This window comes from Blastomyces dermatitidis, assembly GCF_000003525.1.
Source record: "Blastomyces dermatitidis ER-3 genomic scaffold supercont1.3, whole genome shotgun sequence".
Taxonomy (NCBI): Eukaryota; Fungi; Ascomycota; class Eurotiomycetes; order Onygenales; family Ajellomycetaceae; genus Blastomyces; species Blastomyces dermatitidis.
In genome coordinates, this window is record NW_025544776.1 from 5,743,545 (window position 1) to 5,771,019 (window position 27,475).

Here is a 27,475-nt window from a genome sequence, read left to right on the forward strand (position 1 = left end):
GCTTGGCGCCCGGGAGAGCCGCAGCCAAATCGGGCTAGTTAGTTCCCTACGAATGGATCTCTTGGTATGTTTGCCTCTAAGTCAAACAGTTTAATTCAACTTTTTTTCAAGTTAAACAATCGAAATTGCGGATTTTGTTGGACATCTGAAATAATACTCAACATTTCGTGGATTTGGAGGAACTATTCAAAGTCTTGCAGCTATGAAGCTGTCAAATTCCTCCAGTGTCCCTGTGTACACTATATCCGGTTCCTCAACCGCCAGACCGCTTCCAGAATGGCTTGCTAGAAAACGGAAGCGAAGCCTCAAGAAAGACCCAGAATACGCCAACAGGGTTGAGCTTCTCCAAGACTTCGAGTTCGAGGAAGCCAGTCAATGTATCCGTGTTAGTGAGGATGGTCAATGGGTTATGAGTACCGGTATGCCCCGGGTTTTCTATTTACGCAAAGGACAATTTCGCTGATTATAACAAACAACAGGCACATACAAGCCGCAGATACATACCCATTACCTACCGCATTTATCGCTCTCCTTTGCTCGTCACACCGTTTCCTTGAATACCACATTTCTACTATTGTCGTCAGATTATTCAAAATCCTTGCACCTACAGGCAGATCGATCATTAGAGTTTCATACTCCCTCGGGTTGCCACTACACCACCCGATTGCCCAGGTATGGTCGTGACTTGATATACGACAGACAATCAGCGGAAGCGCTCATACCATCCGTCGGTGTTAATCAAGATGGCATGGGCGAAGTGTATAGGCTGAATTTAGAACAAGGGCGGTACATGAAATCCTATGAAGTTGAGGTTGGTGGTGATGACTTTTCTTCTGCTGGTGGCGGAGCCCTGCAAGGGGGAATCAACACTGGCAGCGTGAACACTGCCGCAATTGCTGAAGAGAGTCACAACCTTCTCGCGTTCGGAACATCCATTGGAACTGTGGAGCTATGGGATCCGAGAGCTAGAGCCAGGGCAGGCATTTTGGTCCCACCTTCGGACTCCCAGCTTAGCGAGACTAAATCAGAGATCACCGCCCTTGAATTCCATCGATCTGGATTGACGCTCGCTACTGGGTCTTCCCAAGGCCTTGTGCACCTGTTCGACCTCCGATCCCCAACACCGCTCTTGAAAAAGGACCAAGGATATGGATATCCGATCCACACCATTAATTTCCTCACTCCAACGATTGCAACGCGTGAACAAACCTTGGAGCCCAAGATCCTCACTTCAGATAAGCGGATTATTAAGATATGGGACGCTCGGGATGGAAAGCCCTGGACCTCCGTGGAACCGGCAGTTGATATAAATAGCGTGGCCTGGTGTAAAGACAGCGGTATGCTTCTAACTGCCAACGAAGGGCGACAGCAACACGCATTCTTTATTCCCCAGCTTGGACCCGCCCCGCAATGGTGTGCGTTCCTAGATAACATTGTGGAGGAAATGGCTGAGGATCCCAACGATCCTCACGCCTTTACTGGCCAAGCGGGCTCTGTTTATGATAATTTTAAGTTCTTGACAGTCCAACAACTACGGAGTCTCAACCTGGACCATTTGATTGGCAGAACTACGCTTTTACGGCCCTACATGCATGGATACTTCGTTGCGCAAAGGCTATACGAGGAGGCGCGGTTAATTTCCAATCCGTTTGTTTGGGAAGAAGAAAGAGCGAAACGGGTGAAGGAGAAAATCGATCAAGAACGCGAAAGTCGGATCCGGGGCAAAAAGAAGATCTCGGTGAAGGTGAATAAGAAACTTGCGGAGAAGTTTCTTGAGAGAGAAGACCGGAATGAGCGACGACGAGCTCAGCGTGTTCTGGAGCATGGCGGTGATGAGGAAATGGCCGATGCTGCTGAAGCTAAGCCTTCTCAACCCAGCCGCTCAGACAACCCGCTTACCGATTCTCGATTCGCTAAGCTGTTCGAGGATGAAGACTTCGCTGTCGATGAGACATCGAGGGAATTCCGTGAATTAAACCCAAGCACTGCGGTTACAACTACTGATCCCAGACCGGAGAGAGGGTTAACTGCCGTCGAAGAGGAGGCTATTGATGAGGTGCCTGCATCTAGCTCCGAGGATGATGAGTCGAGCGAAGATGAAAAGCCGGCCAAAGCCAAGGCTTCTGGCCGCATATCTACAGTCTCCTACAGAAAGACCAAGCGTCCTCCACGGATGCAAGTATCATCGTCAACTAAAACTACTCAAGCGCGTGATAGGTCCTTTGAGTCAAGGGTACATAAGTCACGAACGAAAGAGCGCCCGTCCAAGAATACTGCAGTGGGAGAAAAGATAGTCACATTTGCCCCCCAGCCAAAATCTCGCCCCAAGCCGGCAATTGTCCCTGAAAGTAATGGATCTTCGAAACACTCAAAGGATCGTAGGAGCGCATCGGGCAACACGTTCCGTAGAATGTGATTGGAAACGAACGGCTGTGTGCATCGTTTGTGCATAATCTGGCAATATATTTCTTGTGTGGGATAATGTTATATGATATTACATTATGTAACATGGGGTCAGATTTTCACCTTGGGAGGCAAAACAGTCCTGCGGTGATGGACGTAGCTGATGCTTTGGAAGATCCGAGCAGCTTCGCCCCATAGTTCCTGTCGCAACACGGCATACACTCCCATCTTCGCCTTGGGTGCCCACTTTCGTGCGGTTTCAATGGCGGCATCCAGCATATCCCCTGGTTCGGCTATTTGATCTACAATTCCGTCCGCCAGCGCCTCTTTCCCTGTCCATTTATGTGCTTCTAGCAACATCCTTCGCGCAATTTCTGGACGGAGTTTCAGATGTGCTAGGGATCCGATTCCAGGAAAGTGAACGCCGATGTTAACGGGCGGCATGGAGAAAAATCCACGGCGGGAGTTCATGATTCGATAGTCGTGCGCAAGGGCTAGTGGACACGCTCCGCCAAATGTATGCCCGTTCAGCAGGGCTATTGTTGGATATGGGTAGTCGAGAAGCGTATGTAGGAGCTGGCATCGAATATAGGATTAGTCGGAGGGAAATATCATATTCGTCACCGCTTACGGTGCTGGCTAGGGAGGTGAACTAACCGGAAAGTAGCCGTCTGTATTTGAGAAAGGGTTCCTCTCTGCTTCATCCAGATCCAAGCCCTATTGCAATCAACAAATACAGCTCGTTTTTAAGTTAGACTTCTCCATAGTTGCTAAATCGCAAAACTTTTTTTCAAAGCAGTAGATATTGCTAAATCAAACAATTTACAACGCATATCTCAAAATAAATAAGAACCGCAGTTCTCCAGCCATTCCATTCTAAATTCCACCCGAAAAGCACTAACCGTACTCCAAAACTTCTCCCCCTCCCCCCGTATAATCACCGCCGCGCCTACCCCAGCTCCTCGCTCGTCCTTCCCGGCAGCGTCAACCATGCGCTCCACATCTCGCAAAGCGCAGATAATCTCCTGCGCAAAGGCGGTCGCAATGCGATTCTCGGGAGCCTTTTGGAGAGTAATCAGGTATATTTGGGGGTCGTCCTTTGCAGTCGATGAGTTGGACGGGGCGTTCGGGATGCGGGAAAGAGTGAGGTTTCGGTACGTCATGATGCGGCTACTGTGACGGTATTTGGCAAAGGGTATTATTATTGGTGGGCAAGTCACTAAGAGCAAGAGAAGCACAATATATCAAAACAAAGAATGCACCGGCTATTCTCTGCAATTGTGTTTTTTAATTGTTTGATGTCGAAGTTGATGTGTCGGCCAGTGAGTGAGTTAGTTACGGGATCGATCCATGCAATATTTAAATAATGAACCTCGGCGCGGATCTAAATAAGTTCATTCTTCAGCTGTCAACAACAACCGTAACCGCTCATCCTCAAGTCAATAGATGCAATTGAAACCTCGCCTCCATAATGAATACGCTAAAATGTGTTCCTGGTAAGATGAAGATATATTCATCATTATTCTAACTTTCTGTCACGTATCCTGCGGCGACTAATAATTCTACCCTAGTTTAACAACATTTAGCCAAACTATTTATGGTGAATAGAATTAGATGCAGAAATAGCCAGGAAACTCAATTTTTGTCACATCATAAAACGGGTATTCATACAGCGATTCTGACACCAGGCTTTTTCTAAGCTTCAACACCAGCTCCCTTTGGTGCTGCCACCACGGCGTGGTGGAGCGGCTTCAGTTCCCCTGCTTTTCCCTTGGCCTGACTGGGCACCTTTTCTCCGAAAACTTCTAAACTATCATGTCCAGGGTATGGCTCCGAGGGAACAGGTTTCCCAAGGAATTCACACAGAGGATTCCACCCTTCCTTGATATCATATATCAACAGCTTGTCTTTTGGTACGAGCTCGCAGATTTCATTGAAATGGGTCTTGAATGCCGCCTTTGCCGTATTTAAGAAATCGCCTCTAAAGAAAGCATACAAAATTTTATCCCGCAACATTTTTGCAGCCAATTTCTGCGGATCTTCAATATCAGGATTCACTTTACTTTCTTTTTGTTCTTGGGCCATCTTCGCTTTGATGAGCTTGGCCCAGGACCTGGTTACGTAAGTCAATGATGTCTTCTAAGTGCCGAAAGGCCTCCCTGGAGAAGCGCCTTTGATAACAGGAAAACAGGCAAAGGAACCCAGCGGTGACTTACATGTACCATTCATCAACATCACGCGTGTTCAGGATTACCTTTGCCTCCGGGTATGCCTTAATCAACTGTGGGGCAAACGCACAACATGGGCGCCCAACAACAGCCTAGTTACCAGCAGCTGAGTGTCAGATGGGCATCACCAAAGAATTCCATTGTGATCTCTGTTTCTCACCTGGCAGCCTTCGAATAAACGATCAAAATCCCCCTTCTTGAAGGTCTCTTTCCCTTCAAATACTGTGTCAAATGCTTCGAGCCATGCTTGTGTATCTCGTGTTCGGTCATTGATAGATGACGTGAAATAGTATATGTCATGATATCCCAGCATCCCTAGGGCAGCGTGGATCGCTGCACAGATGAGACTCCGTTAGCACGCGATCACATTCGACAGTACGATCTTAACGCACAATTTGCCCCTGCTCTTGGAGGCCCAAGACAGAGCACTTTCACGGGCGCCACCCGAGCCCGACTCGGACCACCATTGGCTGCAGCATAACCCTCAATCCCGTTCATTGCAGTCGCGATCAAATCTTGTCCAAGGAAGGGAATAAGTGGTAATGGTGCGTTTTATATTATTATATTATTGCCAATTTTATCCAGGGTTGATGTTTGAAATACGAGGTGATTTAAGGTTGATTCTACCTGTTTTAAAAAGTGGGAAGGCGGAATATATTTATATACAAGCATAATATGGACATACGCCAGGTGGCCACTCACCTCAATTCTCCTACTAGACACTTTTAGGGGCGATACAGAGTAGTTTATTTTGAGGGTTGTAAGATGGCACCGACAAGGATTGACCACTGCGGTGGGGAAATATTCTTCTGACCCTTGTCACTTCAGGTTGAACATGGCTCAACATCCGTCCCGTGCACAATTGGCCAGTGTGTTCATTACCTCATACCAGATTTATGGTCGGAAATAGTCAAAGGACGCTCTGTTGCAGGTCGCAATGTCGTGTCGTTTGAGGGAAGAGGCGGCTCCATGCGCGAAACGCGCGTGTCTGTTCTTCAACTCGTTCTTCATGGCGCATACACACCGCTCTCTTGGTTGACTTAACAGTCAATAATTATTTTCGACGGATTTCACGGAAACTGGAAGAAGCCATAAATGGTACCCGGCCAAGAATACAGCCGCGGCTTTCATTACCAATACCGTTAGGAAATCCGGGCCAAGTTACACCCCACAAGGATTCATGCTTCAAAACTTACTATCGAGGGCGGGGTGGATGGTTCATTCTATGAAATGATATCTTCCATGTCGGCCACTTTCGGCATCGGTTTGCGTCGTTGGGGCTTTCGTATTCATACCCAGTTTACGAACAAGCGAGGATGAAGAGGGAGCGCTGGAGATTTCTTCATGCAACTTCTTCGCAGTTACAACCGTTCATATATTCACATCACGCTAAAATTTTTTCTGGGAGTTGTCTTGGTGCATGTCAACATGGCTTCTACCAGGATGGAGTTAGCGGCGCGGCATGTTCCAGTTTCTGACATTGAAAAAGCCACACCCCCCTGGTATAGTGACATTTTCATGTGCCAGAAATTTATTGTGGCGATAAACTCCATTATTTCAACAGCAAGGGCGTATTACTAGAATGGAAGCATTGAACCACCATGGATTTAATACCTGGCCCTGAATGAGACCGCCTCATGAATGATGTCAATTATTCACTGATCACCACATCTCTACGTCCGACCGTCGATCTCCCGTCCACAAATTCTCCGGATACTCAGCCATGTCCAACGGTTTACTATTATTAAACCTAAATGTATCCACCGTAGGAGCAATATTGTTGTTGTTCTGCAAAAGTACGATGTTGTTTTGTCGTACCTCGGTATCAAATCTCACTCATAAAGCACCCACCCCTGTCGCCTTTTAACCGCGTCATCTGTTGCAGTAGTGAAATCATAACTAACCGGTTATATGACAGACCTCTAACGATATCTGATACATGATTCAATGGCTCGCGAATCGTAGAAGTGACCGACTTGCTGTTCAATATTCCTTTTGGAAATTTTGGACAAGGATCGATAGCAGGAATGGAGCAACCCCCAGAACTTCCCGTTTTTGTTCGACGCTCTATAAGTCTAGGCCAGACCATTTTTGTGTCCAAGGAACGCGGGGAGGGCCCAGTCAAATATATATTTAAATCGCCGGAATAGAAATCTCGCCGAGGTTGATGCTACCAATGGGCGACACGGAACACAACATCAATGTATCACGTTATGGGCCGTGATATCAGCCGTTAGCTATTGCGCAAACATCAAACGGCCTGTAAGAACAAAGAACATCAAATTTCGAGCATGCCTTTCTAACATGCGCTACATGTTTTTGGCCAATAACGAAGCCCGATGGCTCCCGCTCCGCTTCCAGGCCACTGACCTATTTAACCCCTACCCCAAAGCGCGGGCTTACATACACTCTAGGATACACAAGCACTGCTGGATTCAGGAAGTCAGATACCTGTTCACAGCAATTTAGACAAATGTTTCCATGGGATGATTGCATCTGGAAAATGTCTAGATAACAACGGCTACCACAATGACTATGATCCACATAAAACGTGGACTGGAGATAGGACAATTGGAATTGTTAACTGATCGCGTGTTTCGTCCGTGTGAGGAAGATAATACAATACCTTTCCTTCTTTTCCACTAACCGTCGTGCTCTGTTACTCTGCTTATCAACCTCTCGCGTTACAACAGTACGAGGTGTTTCAGGGGCTGTAATAGGGTTGATCGCCGAAATCTTCGAGGCATTAATTACGCAGACCTAATCTCGGCGCTCGAAAGATTCTTCGGAACGGAAATTATAGTTGTACACCCTTGAATGCATGAAAAATGCATAGTGCCGTGATGCAGGCTTGTCCACACGGGTTGCTTCTTCAGCGCCCGGGATTCCTCTCAACGGCTTCCTAAATTTGCCTAGTCGGAATCACCATTTCTATTCCTCGTTGCCCATGGACCAGTTGCCAAACTCGTTGGATAATACGCAGTTCCATGCAAAAATAACACGTTCTCTGTGCCTCATACCTTGATCTCCCATTTCCCGCTGAATGTTGGGAAACAAAAATACTATAGACGTACGGAGTATATATGAGCAGGATCGGTGTCTAGGTCGTACCTAGATAACCAAAAATTCCAACCTTTTGGCGAGGTACTATAAGCAGCATTTCTCTGATGCATTTACTCCATTTCTACGTCCTCTTCTGCTTCCAATTTAGAGGGGAGACCGCTGATAAATATGGATTAAATTACTTAATTCCACCGCCATACGCGCCACTTTTTGTTATATGCCCTGGCACGGCGAAGGAGCCATGGAAATGCAGTTCTGCATGCTGGAGAATGCTCTCTTCATTACAGAAAATCAACTACCACCTAAGATCAACTCAAGACTATCATGGAGCAACGGGACCACAATTATTTCTGTGAGACGTCACCGCCGTCCAGGGGATCCAATCCATTCATCCCCCCTAACTCGAACCTGTAAAACAAACTCATCTCCCCACCTTCAGAGCGGATAATCCGCGGCAGCAGCAGATGCCTGCTCCACCGCATCCGCCTACAACGACATCAGGCGGCCCTCGGTCCCATAGACGAGATCCGTCTCTAGCGTCTCCACTGCAGATGTCTCTTTCTGCATGGCAACTAGATCAACAGGGTCTTTGCCAAAGTCATTGTGCTGTTTGGGTGTGCTCTGTAAGGAGCATCATTAATAGCTCCAAGAGAAAGAGGGAGGATAGAATTATATAGGACTTAATACAGTGCTATGTAATGTACTATATGAATGATAGAGAATGAATTAAAGAGAGAAACAAGAAATGAGTGAATATTTGTTTCTAAATCTACAGAACACAGCACAGCACAGCACAGCACAGCACAGCACAGCACAGTACAGCATAAATCTGTGAAAAATATAAGCTCATCTTCAGATAAATGCTCACATAGTGTGATAATCACTGATGCTCTTTGCACAGCTGTGTGTGCTTGTGATGAAGATGACAATGATGTCACTGATGAGCACTGAGATAAGAATACCAGTGCTGTGACAGTTGATTTTACCACTGTCTATACACAGAGTAGATGACTCTTGCAATATATATTATTTCATAGCATTATTTTGTTAATGAAATTCATTGTGATCATATATTCTAAGATGATTTTGTTAATGCTCATATAGAAGACAGCACAGTACTCACAGACATATTCAGATGAAAATGAGAAGTAGGTGGTCAAATATTCCTTAACACACCTCGAGTATTTGAATTATTAAATAAACAATAACAAAAAAAGTTTTCTTTTTAAAAAAATACTAGAACCTACTCTCTTCTCCCACCAATTCCCCCCCTCAAAACAAAACCTCCATCATCGTACGTTCCTGTATAAGTATTCCCAGGAGTACTGCGGAAGTCCCAGATGATAGTTAGCGGTACTATATAACTAACTATGTAGCTGCTGGAATTGATATGTAGAACTGAACTGCGGCGAGACGAAATCTGTTTATTGTAGTGACTGAATGGTGTTAGTTGATCCCACATGTAAACAGGCTCAAATCAACTCTGCAAAGCCTCTCAGTCTCGGGAGTTAACTTGATGGCGTATTCAAGCCGAAGAGTTACAGCTGCTGCGCGGTTTCAGGCGGGGTTGAAGAAAGGGAATGCTGTCAAATGCCTTGAATTTGAGCCTCCTCAGTCAGGTATGATAGAAATGAGTAAAGGCAGATGAGTCTTGTAATACAGATAGTTAAATATGTACTGTAAGTACGTACATACATGAGCTATGGTACCAGAGAAAGCTGCACTTAAAAAAGGTAGTAAAAATAAAAGAAAATAAAAAAATAAAAATAAAAATAGAAGGGAGATGAAGATTTCAACTGATAGTGAGAAATATTATAAATCTCTTCTTAAAGATGATATATAAGATGAGAAACTCATCTGACAAGAGTTTGTATTTATTTCAGTCTCTTGTAATTATAGAAAACACAATTCAACAAACTGAGGCAAAGCATGTATTACAAAACACAGATGGAAATAAATAAAAAAGCACAGAGAAAGATAAAAAGAGCATGAGTAGAGAGATAATTATTCTCTAATCCTCTCAGTAATAATATATATATATAGCTTTGAACATTATGTAGATAGAAAGAATTGAGAAGGCTGTCTGATTAACAATAAAAAACAAATATACAGACAACATCAATCAAGAGTGAGACAGAATAAATAAAATATTATGTTTTGAATTCTCTCTTCTCTACCTAGATACTCCTCTCTACCAAACAAAAAAATCACAGCATGACTGTCATTCAATCAAGTCCATCATTGAAAAAAAAAAAAAAAAAAAAAAGCTGCATGTTTTAGATAACCATGAGAAGAAAAAACCTGTGAAGAGAGGAATTTTTTTTGTTAAAGAGAAAAAATGATTAAAAAGTAAAATGAGAGGAGTGGAAAACAGAATATAAGATATATAATGAAAGATATAATATATGAAATATATTCAAACTTTGCGCCTTACGGCTTGATATTCTTCATCTTCATTCCCATTTCTCTCATCTCCTATATCAGAGATATCAAATGAAGTAAAAGGAAAATGCTAAGAGGCCAGCCAGTATGAGTGATCATAAACAAAAAGTCACAAAAAGTCACAAAAACACAGCTAATCAGCTAAAAATTAAAAAAGAGCAATAGCTGGTCTGATAGAGAGCTTTAAAAAAACAGAAATGGCTTGAGAAATCCAATTATTATGTGATTAAAATCACAAAACACACATAATAGAAATGAAATGAAATGAAATGAAAGCGCCGCTTGTTGGTACTGAGAGGAAAGGGGAATTCTAGATAAGTTTCAGAATAGATGGAAAATGATAATGGAAAATAGAAACACCGAATGGCCAAGCAAACCTCCAAAAAAGAGAAAACGTATGATGAATGATATCGAAGATAGAATAAAAAGGGTGGGATAGTGGTTATATAGCTGGAATCTACAGCCGCGCACGCATGTTATATGCATGATGGAGAGATGATTGAAGGTCCAATCGAGTTGGTTATGAGTGTCGTTTGGGTTGGTTGTGTAGCTGGAAACATTGAACTCGCGTCAGCAAAAAGAAATGTTGGTGGAAAAATTGGAATATATATCCGAGATGGATGGCATAGCGCAGGGCGGGTAGGTTAGGGGTACACATGTGCAAGTGCAAGTGATGAGTAGTTCCGGCTTTTAAGAGGGGGTTCCAGGACTCTTCTGCTTCCCCGTTCGTGACAGTCTTTAAAAACAATTCCGCGGCCGCTGTTCGCAGCTATACACGGACGTAGAAACATTATTGAATAGTGTCCGCCTCTCTTTCAATTATTGCCAAGCATGAAACCCGCTACCGCTCGAAGGTCCCCGTCGTCCACTTCCACGTCTCGACCCACTAATACCGGTACCAGGACCTGATGAATCAGCCCCACTTAAACTGCCCCTCCCCCCACCATCGAGACTACCCCGTGCAATACCAAAATCACTCATGGTAAAGAGAAGTGGTTCATCGTCTTCCAAATTACTGGCTGATGGTGGGCCATGGTAGCGGGTGAAACTGAACCGTTGTGTGGATCCACCGCCGCTGCCCAGCCCACGGCGTGAGTCGGTATTGGTGGACATGCCGCTGTTGCTGCCGCTGCCCTGGTAGGCGTCCCGATCACGCTCAGCCCCGTGGGATGAGGGAAGGGCGTTCCCGCGCCCTAGACTGCTGGATACTGAGCTTTGCGAATGGGCATGTCCTGTGGAGCCTCGGCCGCGCTGATGTGAGAATCGCGGCTGGTATGGATGATTAGAGGTGGTGCTGGGTGCACGGTACTTAGTTGAGGTGGAAACGTCGTCAGAGTTGTTGGAGTCGTCACACACACGTTGGGTGGTTTGGAGCATATCAGGTGCAGCGGCATCATTGTCCAGCTCTTGTTGGCGTACCAGAGCGCTCAGGCTGAGAGGTGATCTATCTTCAGCTCCGAGGCTTAGACTTCTCATTCCGAAAGGCAGGAAATCGGCTGTCTCATCCTCGAGGGCTGCACTTGACCTTCTTTGAGCAGCAGAACTGGAACGTCGATAGCTAGGAATGAACGGGCGAGGAGATGTGGGGATGTCAATTGCATTGGCGTTAGAATTAGGTGCGGTGGGTTCCGTTGTGGGTGCTTCGGTGGGTGCTTCCTCCAGCATCGATCCGTGTGATTCATGAGAAAGGCGGTGGCGTCGGTTGTCTGGACGATCCTGGTGGGAGTAGTCAATTATACTGTTCGAGCTGAGACGGGAGGGAATGGCAGGCGTATGTGGCGTATGCGGTGAAATTGGTTTTCCTGGAGACGAAGCTGTCGAGATCGATGTGCCAGCAATCATGGGTGGAACACTGGGGAGCTGCCTACTTGACGAGGTAGATGACCGGTGGAGTACGAGTGAAGACGACATGGAATCAGACAACACGGCGTTTGACTCCTTCATCTTTTGAAATCGCGTGAGAGCAACCGCAGTCCTCCGGGTTGATGCATCCATGGTAGCGGGATCGGATGGGCTTAGTAAATCCTTTCGCATGTCAAGCATCTTGAGGAATTCCCCGATATTACTTTCATCTCCGTGCAAAGAGCCAGAACTGGCACCTCCCGGTTCCGCAATGATTCCGGAGCTAGGTTGGGCGGTGGACGACGTAGCACTAGCCCTTCCGCTCGAGGTATTATCATCATCTGTTTTGCTTATTCCACCAGATGACAATCTCCCTCTTCGATGAGTGAAAGAACTGGTGTACTTGGAGATAGGCGCAGGTCGAGGGGAGCCAGACCCTGACGAGGCAATGGCGTTGTCAGAGGAAACATAAGTAGATTTTCGTGTGACAGATGCAGCACTAGCAGGAGGGGGCATGGTCTTGCTATCGGAAGGGACGTTCACTGGCCCTGTGCGAACAGATGCACTTCGGGGGGATCCAACGGCAGGATCTGCAAGCGACGGAGACGCGGAAAGAGGTGGAGCTTTGAAAGGGGGGAATGAAATCGAAGGTTTTCTTTGGGCAGAATGGACACCGTCTCGAGGGTAGATACCTGGCCTTGCCTGTCCAGGCTTGGGCGAAGGAGGTGATATCGGAGATCCAGACAACCCAGCTCCAAGCTCCCTAGCCGCGCGAAGGGCTGATAATGGACTGACCCCCGTTGCAGGAACTTCATGATGGAAAGTCGATAAACTTCCATAGGCTTGGGCATTGTTTGGTCGCTCATTTTCTCGTCTAGCAACAGGTAGGGATCCAGCTTCGTTTGTTCCGCCGGGGAAGTGATCCTCAGTGGGCAGAGAGGGTCTAAAGTATGTGTCGTCCGCTCCCATGAACCTAGAACTCAATAACGCTTCGGAGTCATCTACCCTGAAATCACAGTTCAACCGATATGTTACTTGAACGGAAAATGGGCCTGCAGGTGATTCAGTGACGCCGAAGACGAAAGTCTCCGTGGTTTTACCAGCGTCATCGTAGAACGGGACGCTCAAAGGGTCGAGCCCCGGATGAGTTTCTGACCGGGACCCTTTGTATATTCTATAGCGGATAGGCAGGCTCGGGTTCGATCGCATTGTTGATTGGCGTGTGGAGAATTTCCAAGCAGGGAGGAAGCGAGAATACGTATAAAGAGATCTAAAGAGTACGATGCTTTTCTTGTAGAGAGTTGGGAGTATAGAGCCGAGATCGGCGGGTAGATCACTTGATGCATCCCCAAGCTCAACTTTCCACCTTTCTAGAATGACTCTACTATATCTAGTATCCTGAGACCCCTTGTAAGAAAACGAGGCATCAAGAGCTTCGAGAACATCCCAGCGTTTCCCATGGCCATCAAGAATCACCAGGCTCTGGTTGTGTGTCAACTCATCCGGATCAAGGTAGGTCTCAATAACCATCGGTGGAGGGCGACGGTCGGTGGTGTCACAGGACTTCCACGTCCGTAGGTCATCTCGAAGAACATCGGTTTCCTCCAGTTCAACATTAAACTATACCAGCGGAGTCCAATCGTTATTATATTATTTCTAAAGTTAGGAAATATAGGTTTAGAACTAGAAAAACAAAATAAAACAACCACGTACCCATCTATTTACCCTCTTTATATCCGAATCTTTGTTGTACGCGGGGGGAAGATCGACTCGGGAGTGCAGTATGATCAAAGCAGCCTTCGTATGATATTGCTATGATAAGAAAAAAGAAGACAGACTCAGCATTTATACACACATCCATTATGTCAGACATGAAAACTAGTGTAACAACTCACTTGAACGATCTGATTTAACTTGGCGACGATCTCTCTGCCAGGAGCTACATTAGATGGGACCTGCACGAACATTTCAGCTTCATGCTCAATCCCAAGTCCTGCAGTAGTGTTTATGGGACCAACCTCAGCTTGTGATGTATTCGACTCTGCACTTGGACCCAGAGGGTTGTTTGTGCGAGCTGGGTTGGCCCTGGAGGAATTGGCAGACGCCGCCGTAGTCGGCGGAGGACGAGGATGTTGATGCATTTCGTTTTCTTCTCTTTTCTTTTCTTTTTTTTTTTTTTTTTTCAAGGTGACTTCGCAAGAAAGAATTGGGGGTTGGAATGTATGTCGAAGTCCGAAGCTATCTGAGAGGTGAACCGTCAAGGTCCTCAGGGTAGTTCGACTGGGAATCTCGAGACTGGGTATTTTATTGATTCCCGTTGGGCTTGATGGAGGTTTAGGGTTCGCCTGAGGGTTAGGAAGATGGAGCCGTCGAGATAAGAAGGGAGGTATATATGTGAGGTGAGGAAAAAGCGGACTATTTTCAGGCAGGAGGGAAAAAGGTATCGGGCTTCTGCGTTTGGCAGCTGTCCATGTTAACGATAGTTGACAACATACGCAGGCAACACTAGGTTGATTCGCAGGGGTGTGCTGGAGATAGCTGGTAGCCGGTAGCTAGTAGCTGATCGCTGAATCGAGCGGATAGCCTTGTATGAGGGCACGGCTTAAAGCTAGCTAGTCGGAATTGACAAGGGCGAGAACGCAGCCCGGTGCAGGGAACATTATTGTGATAGCATGGAGGAGCTCAGGAAACAGGCGATCCAGGCAGATATCGGGTGGGTTGGAGCTGTTACAGGGAGTGGAATCAAGGAAAAGGGGAGAACTGGATCTCGAGATATTAAATCGACCCAAGGAGCGGGAAGATGTGCGGTGGATTCCTCCCAATGTGGGGGAATAGCACTTTAGTGGCACATCTTCCGGAGTACTACCACTTGTTCAAAAAAGGGAGGGGAGAAGGAAGACGGCGAGCTGCTAGTAGGAGGAGCGAGGGGTTGTGGCGTGGGAGGGTGGAGGTTGAAGTTGAGGATGAGGTTGAGGATGGGTTGTTTGGGAGGTGAGTGGTAGTAGTAGTAACTAGTAGTAGTAGTGTAGTAGGAGAAAGTTTGGGGGAGACCGAGACGGGGAAGTTTGGAGTGACGCACAACAGCTGACTCGACGGCGCCAACCACAACTGGCACGGTCACAACAAGGGTGGTGTATTTATTCTGCTGCGGAGAGGATGCGGTGCTGCAGACCTGGAGAGTTCTGCCTGGGTCTACTGTCAATCACTCAATCCCCAGAATATTCCAGATACCTATTGTTGATGATGATGTTGTTGTGTTGTTCTTCGTCCTCGTCTTTGCCTTTTTGTTTTGCCAGATGTTTATACCCGCAAGTAGATGCTTTGGCCGTGGTGGTTGTCATCGTATGTTACCGGGTATTGTACCGTGCATTATGGCCCATAATACCACTTGTAATTCATGGCTTTGCGTAGACCGGAGGTATAACCAATAGGATATGCTGACTTGCGGACGGGACAGAGTCTCCGCATATCGGCGAAATACAAGCTCCGTTCGGTATGGTATCATACGGTATGATCAAGTCACTCGCCGATACCAGTCATCTGAGAGTCAAATCACGCAACTAAGCAGGAGATGATGTGGATATATAAAATGCGGCAAAAAAATATATTGCCCCGAAAACACATCAATGCCAGACCAAAAGATAACGAGAACACCCACCCCCCAGAACCTCTCCAATCACCCTCCTCCCGATGGACAAATGAAACAAGCGGCCAGACGACGCTTGGGCAAGGCACACAACACAACGTGTCTATCACTGGCTAAACCGCCAGCAAGAACCCAGACGCCCCAGAACTCCCAAACCAAACCCCCAAAACCACAGACCCCAAGGCTCCAGAACGACTCAGACGAGGCAGAAGCCCAGGCTGCTTGACCGCAACTGGCTGCCTCACCCGTTGCCCATACCATACCATACCATACCATACCATAGTTACATGTACATGTACCTTGTTGTGCTGACTGCAACCTTCAAAACCCGCTTTCTCTCATGCGTTCAAACGTAGCTTCGGCTAGCCGAACGAGAACAACGGCTTGCCACTCATTTTGCATTAGCCATTTCACCCTCTTCTCTACTCAATCAACTCATGGGCTTTCAACTACAGAGCGTGGGGTGGATGGATGGGACCTCCCCTCCATCTTCAAGGGGAGCCGTGGCTTACCACTAACTCCAGTCAAAGAAGAAACTCAGAAGAGTCGCAAAGAGCGCCTGCAGCTGCAGCTGCAGATCCACGCCCACTCCACACAACAACATCCTAAACTAATAATTCTCCACACAATCCACACTGCAACACCACCTTTCCGCTTGCTACTGGACAGAGCCATCGGAAATCTCATTCGGGTTCTTGAGTGCTAACTACGCAAAGTACATCTCCTTTAGCTCCATTCGCACTAAAACCCGCGTTAAGACAACGAGAATGCAAGGGGACGCAAGGCATCAAGAGAAGAGATTATTATTGAATGCATCCAGTAACTATATTATTAGCTGACTGCGCTAGGACATTTTTGGCATCGTGGGATTTGAGGGAAGTTTCCCTTATCCTTTTTCTTTCTTTTTTTTTTTCTTTCTTCCTTTTTCTCCGAAAAGCGGTGAACAATGCAGGGGAAATATTTAAAGAAGACATCCTGAAATTTTCCAAAGAGAGAGAGAGAGAGAGAGAGACAGCCCTCCGTAACAAGGAGCAAAAACAAACCCAGTTCTTTGAAAAACCGCCCATGAAGAGTTATCCTGCAGCTTCCAGTCCTGGGCCGAAGACTTGGACATACATAGTTAACTACGGGATAGCTTCCCGGGCGAATCTCATTTCAAAGTCCTCGGATCCATTCATCCATACAGCGCCGAATGAGAAGTGATGCGGCAAAAACAAGAAGAAAATGGTATCTCGTTGCCCTCTTTTATAGGAACCCGTGGTTTGTTATTTATATTATTATCATACAGAGCTCCCCATAGTTAACTAGTTATCCCGCGGGAGGTTTACGTATGTCGGATATCCCGACCGTCACTACCCAGATAAATAAGGCCACCCAAAGCCAGTCAAATGATGAGAGAGTCATGTAGTTATGGAGTCAAATGGAACGGATTACTGCATAAACAACATGTCGTGACACGCGGTAGAGTGATGTGCTGTTAAAACCCATGTAACGAGGTATAATATAGCCCCTTTTTCCCAGGAAGCTGGGAGGGATCGAGGGCGAGCTTGTTGTTTTTGTTTTCGGCTTTGATTCCAAGCAGAAGTAAAATGTTGTCTGTCCACACCGGCTGGCTCCGTTGGGGGTATTATTATTATTATTTTTTTTTTTCTCCGAGAGATGATGAGAAACGTGACGAGAAGCCTTCGTGATTGGACTCGACTGACCTGGGCTGGCCTCGTGAGTTTTGTATTTTGTAGGTTTGACCAACCATGCAGCAACCGGGAAGAGGAGAGAAGAATCATGGCTCCGACTCCGGCTCCGAGCTAGCTTGCTTTCGTGCTGGCGCAGTGTCATCGTTTGTGAGTTTGTGAGTCAAGGCACAGCGACAGCCGTTGGATTGGCTGCAGAGTTGAGTGTTCCTTTGCCGATTGTTGGCGGTTTCAGAAAGGCGCTTCTGCAGCAACTTCGACTGTTGAACTCACCGCCGAGCCAACTAGTCGCTTATTAGTTAATTAGTAAGTTACTACTACTGGAATCACTACCTACAGGTTCGGTTCGCAATATCCATGGCAAGCCAAGCGCTAGGGCGGAGCTCTTCTCTCCCTCTTTCTATCTATCTTTCTTTTTCTTTGTCTTTTTTATTTTCCCGCTTCCTTGTCCAGGCAGTGCTATTTTCCGATTCGATTCTGTTTCCGTGGTTTTCGAAGTGTTCGGCTTGATACATACTTATACAGTAGTTACTCCGTACATGTGTGCTTGATTTGAGCCTCCCGACTCCCGAGACACAGCAGCCAACCAACCACAGCAGCACACTAGCACAATTGAACGGTCAGCAAATATGACAGATAACAATCTGGCAAGCTGCAGAGAGCCCCCCCCCCCCTACCACTCAACAGCTTCCTCGCCAGGCTAGGCTGCTCCTCTTCTTTCTTGGCTCTTGGCTATCATTATTCTATTCACATGGGTGCCTGGGATTCTGGTCTATTCTTAGGATATGGGAGGGTAGGGAACAAGCAATGAAGTTTGTGTTGGCATGACACGTTCTCTCTCTTGTTGTTGAGTTGTCTCCTTTGAAAAACTAATGATACTCAGTGGCCGAGACGAGAACGGCATCATTCAAAGATGAAAATAGGGATTCTCTGAGTTGTTTTTCTACGATTTGAGTATCATTCATGCGGACATACCCGGGTTCTGATGTTGGTCTGTACTGAGGATTCTATCGTTGCAGGTGGTCAATTGAGATTCATCCCAAGGAGAAGTGGAAGACCAAAGCGCCCATTGCCCACTGCGAAGCAAGGTTGAATGAGAAGACAAGAGGTCAATGGGACGGATATGAAAAGGGGACATTCCGGGCCAAAGTAAAAGCTGAAACCGATATGCTCAGGCCTAGAATCAATGATGTCTTCGAGAGGGACATCTGCCTCAATACAAGTTATACTAACATATCCTCGCTCTGAACAGACAGAGTCTTCCTCAAAGGCCCTTTAGAATAAATTTGAAATTTCACTTAAAGCATAGTCAAGAAAAAGGTAGCTGTATCAGGTTCATGGCAATCTAGGCATACATACATATGTACATGTACATGTACCTACATGTAATGTACCTCCGTCGCCGCATCATCGATGTATGAGAGGGCGGGCAGGTTAAACACCTCTCCAAACAAGAATTCCACAGTACCCCGCCATCCATTTCTACATATTTAATCCCGTCATAGAGTCGTCCATGGGTATTCTTATCCCTGGATCTAAATACAGTTGTATAGTTCTCGACCTCTCGCTGTGCCTCATGGATGGGTTTGTGGGCTGTGATTGGTTCCGGCGGGGAACTCCCATCAAGGAGCGATGAATTGTCAGCAAAGTATTATTAGACCAACGCGACCAAACAGCTACAACCCTCCCTCATCTGTCCGCACTCCTCCCCGTCTCCCTTCTCCTCCACCGCCGATAACGACGATATACAGGAATACAACATCTGATTGACAGTCGCAGTTATCCTCTACGTTGACATACTCCCTGTTCCCCTGTTCCTCCTCGGCAAATATTGAGTGCTACAGGCGAAATACAACGATTCGTCAGCGACTCATCGCATATAGAGACAGACCCCGATTCCCACTTTCGCCGCTTCATATCTATCCTCGCTCCAGACATCAGTATTGGTCAAGTCGCTCAATTGAATCGCTCAATATCCACAGACGAGTGCGCCCATTTGTTAAACAACTGACACTCGACCTCTCCTCACCCTCCCCCCCGCTCCCACACTCCGTCAGCAAGAAGGAAAAAAAAAAAAAAAAGAAGAAAGATTCAAAAGCCAATCCCGCGATCCGTCGAGGCGACAGCGCGGTTTAAACCCTTCTCGGGGGATTCAATAACTGGGGGGTCCTCTATCCGGGATCCTGCCACCGCCCCACACAAAGGCACATGAGTAGCAAACTCTGGCAGTATTTTCTTCAAGATGATGCCCAAAGCTTCAGACGGTTTCTGGCAGACGCCACCAGCTCCCATACGCAATGGAAAAGCAATGCGCCCACTTTTCCAGGCCATGGAGGCTCCGGGACCGCGCTAGGGACTTCTCCAGGCTCGTTCTTGAAAAGTTCCCGCCCAACTGCGGCGGCGTCGTCGCCGAAGCAGCTGGCAGAGAAACAGCCCTCCTCCTCCTCCTCCTCCACCACCACCACCACCACGCGGAATGTGCCTGTTACACTGACCCGTGCTGATGTTAATACGAAGGATCAGTATGGCCGCACGTTGTTGCACCTTATAGCTTCGTCACAGAAGGAAACTGCGGTTGATTTTGCTACGGCGCTGCTGGAGGTACCCTTCGTCGATATATATGCGCAGGATCTGGAAAGCGGATGGACTGCGCTGCATCGTGCGTTATATGCCGGGAATGTGACCATTGCGCAAGCGCTGCTTGCGAGGGATTTTCACGATGCTACTGATTTTAGGACACCTGGAGGAGTCCCTCATCCATCTGGTGGCCTGATCAAGATAAAAGACCGCGAGGGGAATAGTCCCTTCGACGTCTTTGGAGCCACTATTTTGCCTCGCGATATCAACAAGGCTTCGGGATATGAGTCTTCGCTAGATGGAGATGACTCCGTCTCAACTGATTCTTCAATCTTGTCCGAAGCCGAAGTCGCTCACGAGACGGTCAAAGGCAACATAAAGCCTTTGGTTAACATACTTGGCGATGAGGTATTTACTTTTGGTAGCAACAAAAATCTTAATCTTGGGCTGGGTGATGAGGATGACCGCCAATTCCCGGAACGTATCGGCCTCACTCGCCCAGATCATCTGCTATACAGGTTCAATCGTGAACACGCAGTAATTCGTGCTGCCCGTAGAGGGTCGGATCACGATGTTGAAGAGCCTAATATCGATTCTACCGCCGAGATTCCTACTCTGGTACGATCCCGTCCCATTATCTATCAACAAATTGTAATGTCAAAATTACACACCGGAATCATCACGAACGACCCGGAGTCGAATCTGTTTATGTGCGGGTTTGGCTCTGGGGGAAGGCTGGGAACTGGTGACGAAGGTACTAGGTTTAGCTTTGTTTGTATCGAGGGTGGCGGTCTTGCTGGAAAGAAGGTCGTTTCCTTGGCTTTGGGCCAGGACCATTCCATCGCCATCACGGAACAGGGTGAAGTGTTCAGCTGGGGAAGCAATAAATATGGTCAACTGGGATACGCACTTCCCAAGACCAATCACAAGGACGACGTGCCCATCCAAACCACTCCGCGGCAAATCTTTAACCCTTTCAAGAAAGAAGCTATCATCGGCGCAGCCGCTTCCTCTATCCACTCGGTTGTATTCACACCCACAGGTTTATACACGTTCGGTAAGAATGAAGGTCAATTGGGCTTTATCGATGCTGATGCTCGTTCTCTCGAGACGCAAACGATTCCCCGCAGAGTTGGCGCGTCGCTATTCAGTTCACCCATTTCTATGGTTTCAGCAATCGATCGAGCCACGACCTGTTTGCTCGAAAACCACGAAGTTTGGGTCTTTACCCATTATGGCTATTCTAAAATAGCTTTCCCCCTTGATGGTGCCTCGACCTTCATCCGAGACAGCTTCATGTCAACGAGATACGGCCTGTCAACCAACCACATTTCCAAAATCACATCTGGCGGCAATACGATATGCGCGATGTCCACTTTTGGTGAAGTCTATACCGTTCATGTTAACCGCAAGGCGGATACTAGCTCGACAGCATCATCCACAACCAACCCAGCCAAGATCCGAAATTCGTTGCCCCAGCCGTCTCGCGTGTGGTCTATCAAAAAGTCCCACATGGCTGTCCGGGACGTTGACGTTGGCCAAGATGGATCCATCATCATATGCACCGAGTCCGGCTCTGCCTGGAGAAAAGAAAAACGTGCAAAGATCAACGACGCTGGCCGCCAAACGACAGGAGATGCTCGCTTGAAGGACTACAAATTCGTCCGCATTCCGGGCCTCTCGCGCGTTGTAGCTGTTCGGAGTAATGCTTTCGGGGCATACGCGGTTGCTCAGCGCGGCTGCGACGTGGCTAGGGAGCAAATAATGATTGATGATCGCTCTATATGGGAGGACTTCTGGCCGCTCCTGGCGTTTAAAAGTATATTGAGGGATGGGGATCCTGGTGATTACTCGTCAATGTCGATGGACGTGGTCATAGGGAACACGCCTATCAAGCCCTACGACCTTGAGTCGGAAATCGAATCAACATTGGAAGACGTTTCTCGCCCCGATGACTTTCAACCAATTGTATTGGTGTCGACAACGGCTTCGGATGTACGGATTCCGGTCCATGGGTTTATTCTGGCTGGCCGTAGCCCCGTTTTGAGAAGGGCTTTGGCTGAATTCCATAAGTCGTATTATTATTCCGTTCCAGACGTGTTCGGCGTCGAGTACGATAAGAACGGCCAGGTTTCGATCAAGTTTAGTGACGTCGACTTCCTGTCCATATTTAACCTGGTGCTGTATATGTATGCAGACCAGCTCTACGATGTATGGACTCTGGCTCGACACTCGCCCAAACATGCGACGCAGTACAAACGGGTTCGAATCGAGGTTCTCAAACTAGCAACGGCGCTTGAACTTCGTGATCTTGAGCGTGCGGTAAGATTAATGACCCTGCCTCACAAGCGTTTGCACCTGGACATGGAACGGGCGTACGAGGATCCCAACTTCTTTGGAAGTAGCGATGTGGTAATTGAACTTGACGGTGGCGATGTAAACGCTCACAGCCAAATTTTATGCGCCCGCTGCCCTTTTTTCAGTGGGTTGTTCTACGGGAGAGCTGGTGGTCGTTGGCTCACTCGAAGACGTGGTGGTTCCCCGGATTCTGGTGTCGATCCTCTTCGCATCGATTTGAAGCACATCCGTCGCGACATTTTCGAGTTTGTATTGCGTCATATATATGCGGATACGGATGATGAACTTTTTGAAGACGTGAAGTTCGATGAATTGGAGGATCTGATTGACCTAGTCATTGATGTTATGGCTGTTGCGAACGAGTTGATGTTGGATAGACTGGCACAGATTTGCCAGAAGCTACTGGGACGGTTTGGTATGGCACTTTCCTTGGGATTTGATGAGGAACAACCCAATAGGCTAATTCCGTGTAGTTAATAATCGGAATGTGTGCCATTTTCTAAATGCTGTTGCACCGTGTTCGGTGACCGCGTTCAAGCAGGCCGCGCTCGAGTACATCTGTCTAAATCTTGAAGCTATGTTGGAAAATAGGTATGCAATGCTTTCACTCATATTCGGAATTTTTCATGCTGTGGTGGTTATTCCCTAGCTAATTTCTTCGATACAGGCTTCTTGATGACCTAGACGATGATCTATTCTGCGAACTCGACGATGTCTGTCGCGCAAACCAGCTGACATGCCATCCGGTTTCTAGAGGGCGGAATTCAGAAGGCTTCGTCGCAGAGAGATATCCGGAAATTGTTCCCCTCCTAGAACGTGATAGACAGCGCCGGATAGACTCAATGAGGCTTCGCTCACGCTTACATGAAGATGAGTTGCGGCAGAATAAATTCCGCACGGGCGCCACTGATAAAGAGAAGGCGGGTGTTATGTCTCCCCTTCACCTCAAAAGTCGGCTGTCTGAGCCTATTCTCAGGGCGGCGGAGTTGGCTGGGGAAACAAGTCCTGCCTTGAAGCCGAAACAGTCAATGGGTGACTTGATTTTCCATATGGAAGATGATCACCTCCTTCCTTCTGGTCAAGCTGGGGGCAAACAGATAGCTGGGCTTGGTATTTCCAAGCAATCTCAGAACCAGGTTGATTCAGTAGATGTCAGGGGACGGTGTTTGCAGGTGGAGGGGAAACAGCAAAACGCGGGATCAAAAGCTCGCGTTGAGTTGTCTACCACTCCTCTGGCCAAATCCCACGAACGAGAGCACGCTGGTGCTCCATGGAGTTCTGTTGGGCCTTCCAATACTAAAACAGGTCTAAAGGATATCATGGCGGAAACTTTAGGGTCTCATCCATCCAGCACAGGCTTAAACATGTCGCCCCGCAGGGATACACCAGCAACCAAACTTACGCCGTCAAAACTCTCGCAGAAAGAGCGTAAAAAGCTTCAGCAACAGAAAGCCCGGGAACTAACAGAACAGCAAGAGGCATCTAAATCAAAATCAGCATCGCCGTGGCAGAACGTCGCCAGTAAACCATTTCCAATACATGCAACTGCGCGAGCGGAAGCTCAGTCGGCAAGGGATGTCTCGACGCCTGTTCGCACCGCATCTAAGGCGCCCATGACATTGCGCCAAACTGTCGCCGGTGTGCCTTCACCGCAAAATCACACTCCTACTTCCAAGCCCACGCCCAACCCCGCTCAACAGAAGCAACAACACGCACAAGAAGCCCGAATACCACCTTCCACACCAAATGCATCCCCGCTACCTATCATGAAGGCGGATTCATTCGCACGACAGACCCAATCGGCCACTCCAACGACAACAACTCCAATTCAGCCGAACTCACGGTCCCAGCCATACGCTACCATCCCCCGTATCAAATCCGACCCTCAGCAACAACAGCAATTGTACAACTACTCCAGCCCCTCGCCTTCCTCCACCCAGTTCTCCCTAGCCTACATCCTCGAACAGCAGCAGATCGAGAAGGACGTGATCCGCGAAGCGGCCACCGCCAAGCATAAGTTGCAGGACATCCAGCTCGAGCAGGAGTTTCAGGAATGGTGGGATCAGGAGAGTAGGAGGGTGAGGGAGGAGGCGGAGAAGGCGGAGGCTGCGGCTGCAGCTGCGGCTGCGGCCAGAAGACCTGGAGTGGGAGCGGGAGCGGGGAGGGGGAAAGTGAATAGAGGGAGAGGTGGATCTGCACATGGGCCTGCGACAACCAGTGGCCAGGGTCCCGCTGATCGGGGACGAAGGCGTGGCGGTGGGGGTGCTGTGGGGAATATTTCCAACGTTATAGCGGCGACGGCTAACGGCGAAGGGAACGCTACTTCTCAACTGCAACCGCTGCATGCTGCTATGGATGGAAATAAACGGAGGGTTGTTTCGGATCGAGGGAGGGGAGGGGGTCGTGGACAACATAGCCATGGCCAATCGCGGGGGAGAGGAGCGGCGGGAGGAGGAGGAGGAGGAGGAGGTGGTGGTATTGGGCTCCGTGGGAAAGGGAAGGAGAGAGCAGTGTCAACGTCGTAAATATTCTTAAGGAGACTTTTGCTTTTTTCATTTTTATTCCTCGATGTTTGTTTTCGTTAACCTCGCTTCAATTCTTGGTGTGTGTCTTGTTGTGTATAGTATATTTTTTCACCCTTTAACAATTTTCCTTCATGTATATATTCTTACTGCGGATCATCTTTAACTATATATAGAGAGCTTGCTTGCGAAAGGAGACACGGGAAAAAAGTTATATTGCTAATTGATTCTTTAGTAGCGAAGGTATATCATCACATTTATAGATAAAAGGGAATATCCTCGAATGTATCCGGATGCATTAAATGAACATCTTGTCTTGTTTAGTTGCCTTATCGCTTGCATTTGAATATGTAAGATCAGATAGTTACACTTAACAAGTCCCCTTCAACGCAGATAAATCGAAAATACTTAATGCATATACACCACAAATATGGACCACGTAATAAATATCAGATGATTACAATATGAGAATATATCCACCTACACATGCCTAGGTAGCAGCCAATCCGCATAACGATCACGAAGAAAGCGGAACGGTTATAGTAAACCTTGAGCAATCAGCAATCTCCACCCCACCCAACAGCCTGGTTATACTCCCTCCCTACCTCCGCCACCCCCCTCACCACTCCCACCAAAGAATCTGTCCAACTCCCCTGGCCCCTCTGCATCCTCTCCCTCCTCTCCCTCTCCGACTCCGACTCCGTACTCCCAACTTCACCACGGGCCACTCTCTCCGCCTCATACACAGCCCCCTGTGCCTCCTCGAGCCCTACCATCTCGCCATCCTTCGCCCGCGCCAGCACCGATCGCTTAATAACCGGCGTGAAAACATTTAACCACATCGCCTCGCTAAGGCCGCACGCGTGTTGCTCGTTGTACCAGGCGTACCAGGTGGCCGTGACGGGTTCGTAGCGCTTCTCCAGCAGTATGAGGAGGGGCCAGGTGAGGATCCAGAGTTGGAGGATGATGCAAGCCCACCAGACGAAGGTGTTTATACGCAGTTTGTTGATGAGGGAGGGGGAGTAGACGGTTAAGTGGGCGTTGTGGGTGTGGAGTTCTATGGAGATGCGGCCGCGGTAGTTGAGGGAGCGGATTAGGGTTGTGATGCCTTTTTGGATGGCGGTGTAGTTCCAGGCTTCGAAGGTGCGGTGGAAGGTGAAGCTGGAAAGGGAGGAGAGGGTTGTTTTAGTTTTTGGGGCATTATGTATATCGCCACTCTGTATACCCCCGTAGCCTCTGTGTGCACGTATCTCCCATGCAATTGAAGAGAAAATAAGGGGCAGTGAAAACTCACGACTTAACACCCGACTTATCCTCGCAGAACCGCCTGCACCACTCCTTCAGATCGGGTCCGCCACTGTCGGCCGTCAACCCCTGAGCCTCCTCAAGATCCGGACCTGGATTGGCACCGGAACTCCCTCTCTTCTTATTAGCACCCTTACTTTTAAACCTCCCGCCCCTATAGGCCTTTCTCCCATCCTGATCCTGAACAATCTCCACAAACCGAGACCGATTCCCGGAGGTAAAAACATCCGGCAGGACAGAATTGATACAGTTTATGCGAAAATCGAAATCCACAACCGTCTCCTTATTGGATCCCCCTTTATTCGACCCTGAATTTTTCCTCGTCACCGTATGCGTGCCCTTGACAACGATCACGGGCATGGGCGGGCGTTGGACCTGACATTTAACCAGCGTACTAAGTGCTTCGGGGTCCTGAGAGAGTTCTGGTGCCAGAGTCACCGTGTAGGTCTTCTTGGCGCGTGAAGAGGATATTACTCGCCCGCCCGGGATATCGTAATAGCTCACTAGGCGGGTTACCGAGGAGAGATCGTTGGGTCCTGTGATGATAGAGACAGGCTGAACGACGGCTGCAGCGTCTTCTTCCATGTAGGCTGGGGGGCTATCTTCCGGCTCCAAGTCCTGATATGGCTGGAGAGAGTGAGCGGAAGCAGAAGAGGGGAGGGGCGCATCGTCCCTGTAAGGGCGTGTGGCATTCGGAAGACCCATGCCTCTACGGAGTAGAGAGAAAGGGAAATAAAATTGAATGGGTATCTTGAGAGATGAGAGCAGGGCCGATGCTACAAAATCAGCGGGACTGCAGGGCAAGTAAATGGTTTGCGCAGAAAAATGTTGCAAGCCGTTTCCCCCGCCAAAGCAACGACTGCAATAAAACTGTACGAGTCCTGGTCAGCAATTGTAAAGCAGTTTCCCGAGCCAGAAAACTTTTGTTAAGCATATTATCAGTACATACATCACAACAGGGCGGCCGCAAGATGTCGTAGAAAACGCGACGCTGGCTTTTATACCAAGGGGGGCATGGTGCTAGGGCCCCCCTCGCGCCCCAGAAACATCGCATGCGTCAAGTCTAGATTCATGTATCCACTGTCTTTGCGCCTCCGACGCCGCGACGAAAGAGGATCACCTCTGGGCGCGAAAAAGCCGGTTCATTCGCTGCAGATCAGGCAGCAGAGCCTCCAAACCAGCGCTAGCCAGCGTAACCTAAACGTCCGGCTCATCCTTCTGAGACCGACCCCGTCTACCAAAGCGAGATGAACTTGCGCTCAGGGGCTCGGGGCTTGCTTTTGCCGATGCGACGCCACCAGCGAATTTGCTTGCAGGGTGCAGATGTTCCAATGTTGAACGGATAAACGAATGGAGACGTAAGTACGGTAACTAACGGAGTATAAACAACCTCGATTT

The 27,475-nt window shown here is 48.0% G+C and overlaps 6 protein-coding genes across 8 annotated transcripts; 2 read left to right on the forward strand and 4 right to left on the reverse strand.

The window, feature by feature from the left end:
* Window positions 1–119: 119 nt before the first annotated feature.
* On the forward strand, window positions 120–6,518 carry BDCG_03423 (WD repeat protein). Its single transcript, XM_045419023.1, has 4 exons — window positions 120–419; window positions 480–3,899; window positions 3,975–4,524; window positions 4,595–6,518. The coding sequence occupies exons 1-2, from the start codon at window positions 203–205 to the stop codon at window positions 2,414–2,416; spliced, it is 2,154 nt and encodes a 717-aa protein (XP_045275458.1). The 5' UTR covers window positions 120–202; the 3' UTR covers window positions 2,417–3,899; window positions 3,975–4,524; window positions 4,595–6,518.
* Window positions 2,515–3,566, reverse strand: BDCG_03424 (enoyl-CoA hydratase; the record flags this gene model as incomplete). The annotated part of the gene is made up of 3 exons (XM_045419024.1): window positions 2,515–2,979; window positions 3,061–3,120; window positions 3,306–3,566. 3 exons carry the CDS (start codon window positions 3,564–3,566, stop codon window positions 2,515–2,517), a joined length of 786 nt encoding a protein of 261 aa, XP_045275459.1.
* On the reverse strand, window positions 3,896–5,721 carry BDCG_03425 (uncharacterized protein). Its single transcript, XM_045419025.1, has 4 exons — window positions 5,024–5,721; window positions 4,792–4,964; window positions 4,620–4,723; window positions 3,896–4,516 (listed from the first exon to the last, which is right to left on the reverse strand). Exons 1-4 carry the CDS (start codon window positions 5,127–5,129, stop codon window positions 4,099–4,101), a joined length of 801 nt encoding a protein of 266 aa, XP_045275460.1. The 5' UTR covers window positions 5,130–5,721; the 3' UTR covers window positions 3,896–4,098.
* A 3,420-nt stretch (window positions 6,519–9,938) lies between the features above and the next one.
* Window positions 9,939–15,930, reverse strand: BDCG_03427 (autophagy protein Atg13). Its single transcript, XM_045419026.1, has 4 exons — window positions 13,997–15,930; window positions 13,874–13,933; window positions 13,692–13,790; window positions 9,939–13,598 (listed from the first exon to the last, which is right to left on the reverse strand). The coding sequence occupies exons 1-4, from the start codon at window positions 14,117–14,119 to the stop codon at window positions 10,956–10,958; spliced, it is 2,925 nt and encodes a 974-aa protein (XP_045275461.1). The 5' UTR covers window positions 14,120–15,930; the 3' UTR covers window positions 9,939–10,955.
* On the forward strand, window positions 15,592–25,279 carry BDCG_03429. 2 transcript variants are annotated; one of them, XM_045419028.1, is made up of 4 exons: window positions 17,440–18,127; window positions 18,199–22,665; window positions 22,724–22,841; window positions 22,918–25,175. In XM_045419028.1, the coding sequence occupies exons 2-4, from the start codon at window positions 19,524–19,526 to the stop codon at window positions 24,773–24,775; spliced, it is 5,118 nt and encodes a 1,705-aa protein (XP_045280437.1). In that variant the 5' UTR covers window positions 17,440–18,127; window positions 18,199–19,523; the 3' UTR covers window positions 24,776–25,175. The 2 variants fall into 2 exon arrangements, with proteins under 2 accessions (XP_045275462.1, XP_045280437.1); XM_045419027.1 differs by having other exon boundaries at window positions 15,592–22,665; window positions 22,918–25,279.
* Window positions 24,971–27,433, reverse strand: BDCG_03430. Of its 2 annotated transcripts, none has more exons than XM_045419030.1 (2): window positions 27,027–27,433; window positions 24,971–26,947 (listed from the first exon to the last, which is right to left on the reverse strand). In XM_045419030.1, the coding sequence occupies exons 1-2, from the start codon at window positions 27,129–27,131 to the stop codon at window positions 26,063–26,065; spliced, it is 990 nt and encodes a 329-aa protein (XP_045280438.1). In that variant the 5' UTR covers window positions 27,132–27,433; the 3' UTR covers window positions 24,971–26,062. The 2 variants fall into 2 exon arrangements, with proteins under 2 accessions (XP_045280438.1, XP_045275463.1); XM_045419029.1 differs by having other exon boundaries at window positions 24,971–25,933; window positions 26,067–27,042.
* Window positions 27,434–27,475: the final 42 nt, after the last annotated feature.

Bases quoted from the DNA above. Each gene is read 5' to 3' on its own strand.
- BDCG_03423 (XM_045419023.1), top strand. From the start codon at position 203: ATGAAGCTGTCAAATTCCTCCAGTGTCCCTGTGTACACTATATCCGGT. The intron at 420-479 runs GTATGCCCCGGG...AACAAACAACAG, and splicing joins TCAATGGGTTATGAGTACCG to GCACATACAAGCCGCAGATA.
- BDCG_03425 (XM_045419025.1), bottom strand. From the start codon at position 5,129: ATGAACGGGATTGAGGGTTATGCTGCAGCCAATGGTGGTCCGAGTCGG. The intron at 4,965-5,023 runs GTGCGTTAAGAT...TCATCTGTGCAG, and splicing joins TCCAAGAGCAGGGGCAAATT to CGATCCACGCTGCCCTAGGG. The intron at 4,724-4,791 runs GTGAGAAACAGA...GCTGGTAACTAG, and splicing joins GTTTATTCGAAGGCTGCCAG to GCTGTTGTTGGGCGCCCATG.
- BDCG_03427 (XM_045419026.1), bottom strand. From the start codon at position 14,119: ATGCATCAACATCCTCGTCCTCCGCCGACTACGGCGGCGTCTGCCAAT. The intron at 13,791-13,873 runs GTGAGTTGTTAC...TTCTTATCATAG, and splicing joins AGTTAAATCAGATCGTTCAA to CAATATCATACGAAGGCTGC. The intron at 13,599-13,691 runs GTACGTGGTTGT...CCGCTGGTATAG, and splicing joins TAAAGAGGGTAAATAGATGG to TTTAATGTTGAACTGGAGGA.
- BDCG_03429 (XM_045419027.1), top strand. From the start codon at position 19,524: ATGAGTAGCAAACTCTGGCAGTATTTTCTTCAAGATGATGCCCAAAGC. The intron at 22,666-22,723 runs GTATGGCACTTT...AATTCCGTGTAG, and splicing joins GAAGCTACTGGGACGGTTTG to TTAATAATCGGAATGTGTGC. The intron at 22,842-22,917 runs GTATGCAATGCT...TCTTCGATACAG, and splicing joins GAAGCTATGTTGGAAAATAG to GCTTCTTGATGACCTAGACG.
- BDCG_03430 (XM_045419029.1), bottom strand. From the start codon at position 26,782: ATGGGTCTTCCGAATGCCACACGCCCTTACAGGGACGATGCGCCCCTC. The intron at 25,934-26,066 runs GTGAGTTTTCAC...CTCCCTTTCCAG, and splicing joins GATAAGTCGGGTGTTAAGTC to CTTCACCTTCCACCGCACCT.